At 46.2% G+C, this 5000-nt stretch overlaps 2 protein-coding genes across 7 annotated transcripts in view; one reads left to right on the top strand and one right to left on the bottom strand.

Moving 5' to 3' along the window:
- Window positions 1–608, bottom strand: part of agtpbp1 (ATP/GTP binding carboxypeptidase 1) — a 51797-nt gene extending 51189 nt beyond the window's left edge. For 4 of the 6 annotated variants that reach the window (XM_031571010.2, XM_031571009.2, XM_031571013.2 and 1 more), the window contains exon 1: window positions 480–608. The gene's annotated coding sequence lies outside the window, so the exon portion shown is untranslated. Of the gene's footprint in view, window positions 460–479 lie in introns of those variants that run through there. The other 2 variants (XM_031571011.2, XM_031571012.2) reach the window with 1 other exon arrangement.
- Window positions 609–768: 160 nt separating this feature from the next.
- The window catches only part of naa35 (N-alpha-acetyltransferase 35, NatC auxiliary subunit), a 14083-nt gene continuing 9851 nt past the window's right edge, over window positions 769–5000 (top strand). Inside the window, exons 1-8 of the mRNA XM_031571008.2 lie at window positions 769–877; window positions 1921–2049; window positions 2339–2372; window positions 2531–2645; window positions 3015–3089; window positions 3512–3679; window positions 4399–4465; window positions 4569–4612. Coding sequence (XP_031426868.1) covers window positions 1929–2049; window positions 2339–2372; window positions 2531–2645; window positions 3015–3089; window positions 3512–3679; window positions 4399–4465; window positions 4569–4612 — 624 coding nt within the window. The 5' untranslated portion in view covers window positions 769–877; window positions 1921–1928. The remainder of the gene's footprint in view (window positions 878–1920; window positions 2050–2338; window positions 2373–2530; window positions 2646–3014; window positions 3090–3511; window positions 3680–4398; window positions 4466–4568; window positions 4613–5000) is intronic.

Raw genomic sequence — 5000 nt, 5'->3', positions numbered from 1 at the left:
TAGTGACGCTTAACCGTAGCTGCCAAGGTTTTCAGATGCTACGCTAGGCGGTTGGATGTTTAACAGCCTCACCGACGCCTGTTGCGGGTTAGAGCACCGAGTAGCTACAATTCAGCGAGTTAGCCACAGCGAGCAACTCTCCAAAACGTATATTAGCTAACCTAACCCTATCATGCTGTCACTTGTCACGGCATGCAGCTGGCACATGAGAACGCATTAAATCTTAATGACACTACTACAACTGACAGCAGTTAGGTCTAACGTGACTGACTGACGCGAATAGCTCAGGCTGGCGGAGACAACCAATGCACCTGCTATGACCCTAAGTATACTTAACGTTACTCAGCCTATTCTACTAGCTGGGAGGCTAGCTAGCTCGCACGCTTGCTTGCTTACTAATGTTACACACCAATGATGCCCATAAACATCCGCCTCGCGGTATTTATTATGAGACAGATGAATTTAAAAGTTTCACAAACCTATGATGCTTTGAAACGTTGTCCCATTTGGGCGTGTCAGTCACACATTTCTATCCGTCTAAGACGCAATGCCCCATGTTATTTACACTCAACCCCCTAACCGAGGTGAGACAAACCAGAGTAGTGCTTGCGCGAGACACTTCTCGGTGATGGTAAATGTAGTGCATTAAAAACAAAAGACGCAACCATATGACAAGTCGCTCAAGGAATTGTGGGAAATTGTATTTTACATGCTTAGCATCCAACTTGCACTTTTCTTGTTTACCCTCGGAAGAGACATCATTTCCCATAATGCCTATCGGGAAATGACGATTTCTTTCAGTCGCCGGTGCTACATGTCCCTTCATTAATGCAATAGCAGTGTAGACACGTTTTTTGGAAATATTGTTCAATCTAAGGTATGATCCTTTCTATTTTTCAAAAGAAACGAAAGCTACTCGGGGCATAGCTTATAAGGAACATTGCAACATGTTAAAATTATCACAGTTCACCCGCTGCAGCTCCTTTCTGTTTGTGAAACACAATCTCTCGGCTAGCCAGCTAATGTCAACTGTTCGTGGTTAGCTCTCCTGGAGAAAAGTCCTGCAACCCAAACAGTGCATTCCCCAGACTGCGTTATTGACAAGTATGATCAGTCGTATCGAAAATGAATCAAAACTAGACCTGTCTGGTTTTTGCGTTTATGAGGTTCTGTGTGGCTTTAAACCGTTATAACCTTGGCTAATTATTTAGCACTGATTGTGTATTTTGACGTACGTTTCTTGACCCAGCTGTTATCTTAGTTGACCCAGACGTTGTCCACGTTTATTAGTGGGGCAAATGGTCAGGAATGGAGCAGCTATCTATAGTACTGGCTGACAAACAGTATATCACTTGGTGTGCCAGATAGACGGTTGCGTTCTACTCAGCCATGCATTAGAAAATCAAACAGGCGGATCGAGCTCTCATTTATACAGTGAATGGGGAACAACTGTTGTAAGAATCTACTCACACAGTAAACTCCAAGTGTGTATCTGAAGCCTCTGGTAACCGCTGATCTAATTGTGGGATGAATGTTATCTTTTTTTGGACAAAATAAAATGCACCTCACGTCCGTGATAAGAGGGAGTACATTTGTCTGGCTTTTTCAAAGATTCAAGCCAAATATCTTAAGTCTGCTGTGTGCTTGTTGAGACTGCGCTCTGTAATAGCCAGACTCAGACCCTATGATGGGTTTCCTTCTGCAACACCATTCTCAGGGCTCATCCACACACATAGTCCTGGCAAACAAGCCCATACATGGCTTCAGGCTTCAGTTCAACCAATGAAACTGACCGATCAGCCAAGCTTGACCTCGTGTCAGCCTGACAAACTGACACTTCTGCTCTAGAGAGGTGATGTGTCTCTGCAGTCATGGGTGGTGGCACTGCTGAGTAGTGTGTGTGTGTGTATATGTGTGCAGGTGTCTCCATGGTGATGAAGTCATCGGTGGAGGAGGATGACGCTGGCTGGGGCCTGGGCGTGCCGGAGAAGATGAGAAGCAATGCACACTGGGTGGATATTACCCAGGACTTTAAAGCAGCCTGCAGAGGTGTGTGTGTGTGTGTGTGTGTGTGTGTGTGTGTGTGTGTGTGTGTGTGTGTGTGTGTGTGTGTGTGTGTGTGTGTGTGTGTGTGTGTGTGTGTGTGTGTGTGTGTGTGTGTGTGTGTGTGGGTGGGTGGATATTACCCAGGACTTTAAAGCAGCCTGCAGAGGTGTCTGTGTCTGTCTGTTTCTGTATAAACATCAGTTAATGTTTTTCTCACACAATTCTGGGTCTGTGTGTTTTATTTCTTCAAACATGTATTACATTATCCATCAAACATATGTTTCTCTTTCAGAGCTAAACCTCGGAGAGCTGCTCCATGACAAGATGTGAGTCCAGTACTAATAAACACAACCCGTCATCCATTCTGTACTTGGGAAATGAGCGTTTTTGAAGTTCACATCACAAGATGTATATTATCATAGTGCACCACAGCCCCATGCACTCACTGTAGTGTGTGTGTGTGTGTGTTTGTGTGTGTGTTTAGGTTCGGGCTCTTTGAGGCCATGTCGGCCATTGAGATGATGGACCCAAAGATGGATGCTGGAATGATTGGTAACCAAGTGAACCGGAAGGTGCTCAACTTCGAGCAGGCTGTGAGGGTATGCTTATATTCTACATCCCCTCCTCAATCACCACACCTCACTCAATTAGAATCTCTCTAAAGCTCCCTCTCTTTGTCTACTTTATTCCTTTTAACAAATAATATCATCCAGTATTGGATTATATGATGGATTATATGATGGATACTGTCCACTAATATCATCCAGTATTGTATTGTATCCATATAGTAGTATGGATACTGTCACTATGGCTGTCAAACTAAGGGAGTAAATAAAGGATGAAAAGATAAAAGACTGGATGACAGAATAAAGAACAGGATGAGAGGATGGGACGAGGTAGGATGCGGATGATGGAGTGAAGGACATGGGCTGTTGTGTGTGTGTGTGTGTGTGTGTGTGTGTGTGCAGGAGGGGGCGATACGTGTACGAGACCTGAGTCTGCCTGAGCTCATCGGGATCATAGACACCTGCTTCTGCTGTCTGGTAACACTCACACACACACACACACACACTCACACTCGCATGCGCACTCACACTCGCACTCGCACTCACACGGACACGCACACACTCACACTCACACTCACACTCACACCCACACTCACACTCACACACACACTCACACACACACACTCACACACACACTCACACACACACTCACACTCACACTCACACTGACGCGTACATTTACACAGTTTCCGTTACACAGGGTTTACAGGGTTGAAATGGGCACACACTCCCACCACGAAGAAAACACATACACACAGTTTGCTAGTACATGCAAACACATACACACAGTTTGCTAGTACATGCAAACATGCAAACACAGTAAAGACACATAACTGACACGCACACCTTTGTTTCCTGTTCAAATGTCTCTTCTTCTTCTCTGTCTCTCCCCCTCATAGATCACGTGGCTGGAGGGTCATTCTCTCGCCCAGACCGTCTTCACCTGTCTGTTTGTGCACAACCCTGAGCTGATCCAGGACCCCGCCCTCAAGGCCTTCTGTCTGGGCCTGCTCAAGCTGTGTGACATCGCCCGCGACAAGATCAACAAGGCCGCCGTGTTCGAGGAGGTGAGAAACACACACACCCACACACACGTGCACACACCCACACACACACACACACACACACACCCACACACACACACACACCCACACACACACACCCACCCACCCACCCACACACACACTCCATTAGATATGCACTGGATGACACTTTCACACATAAATGCTCTTTCACACTGAAGATGCACTCTGTACTTAAGAATATCAGAGTGGAGATGGATGTTGTCACACATTCTTAGTACCCACTGAGTCTAACATTAGTACCCGTGCCACACTGAGTAACGATAGTACCCATGCCACCCATGCCACACTGAGTCAGTCTAATATTAGTGCCCGTGCCACACTGAGTAACATTAGTGCCCATGCCACACTGAGTCTTATCATTAGTACCCATGCCACACTGAGTAACATTAGTGCCCATGCCACACTGAGTCTTATCATTAGTGCCCATGCCACACTGACCCCATGCCACACTGAGTCAGTCTATCATTATTACCCATGCCACACTGAGTAAAACATCAGTACCCATGCCACACTGAGTAAAACATCAGTACCCATGCCACACTGAGTAAAACATTAGTACCCATGCCACACTGCCCACTGAGTCTAACATTAGTGCCCATGCCACACTGAGTCTGTCTAACATTAGAACCCATGCCACACTGAGTCTGTCTAACATTAGTACCCATGCCACACTGAGTCTAACATTGCTGCTGGTCTTACAGGAAGACTTCCAGGCCATGACCTACGGCTTTAAAATGGCCAACAACGTGACGGACCTGCGGGTGACAGGTGGAGTTTATGCGGCAGGCACACTATGGAATATTATTATAATCAAACGTCTTTCCCAAATGAGTCGTAATCTGACATGTGCGTTATATTTGTGTAACGACAGGTATGCTGAAGGATGTAGAGGACGACATACAGAGAAGAGTTAAGGTAGACAGATCTTCATCATCATCAGCTCAGAATTTATCTTAAATATGATCTCGTTGTGTCTATCTGTCTCACTCTCTCTCTCTCTCTCTCTGTCTCTCTCTCTGTCTCACTCACTCTCTTCCTCCCTGTCACTGTGTGTGTGTCTCTCTCTCTCTCTCTCTCTCACTCTGTCTCACTCACTCTCTTCCTCCCTCTCACTGTGTGTCTCTCTCTCTCTCTCTTCCTCCCTGTCACTGTGTGTGTCTCTCTCTCTCTCTCTCTCTCTCTCTCTCTCTCTCTCACTCTGTCTCACTCACTCTCTTCCTCCCTCTCACTGTGTGTCTCTCTCTCTCTCTTCCTCCCTGTCTCTCTCACTCTCTCTCTCTTCCTCCCTCTCACTGTGTGTCTG

The sequence above is a fragment of the Clupea harengus genome, chromosome 7 (genome assembly GCF_900700415.2).
Source record: "Clupea harengus chromosome 7, Ch_v2.0.2, whole genome shotgun sequence".
NCBI lineage: Eukaryota > Metazoa > Chordata > Actinopteri > Clupeiformes > Clupeidae > Clupea > Clupea harengus.
Note: the sequence above shows the minus strand (reverse complement) of the source record. Positions and strands in the feature narration are given on the sequence as shown.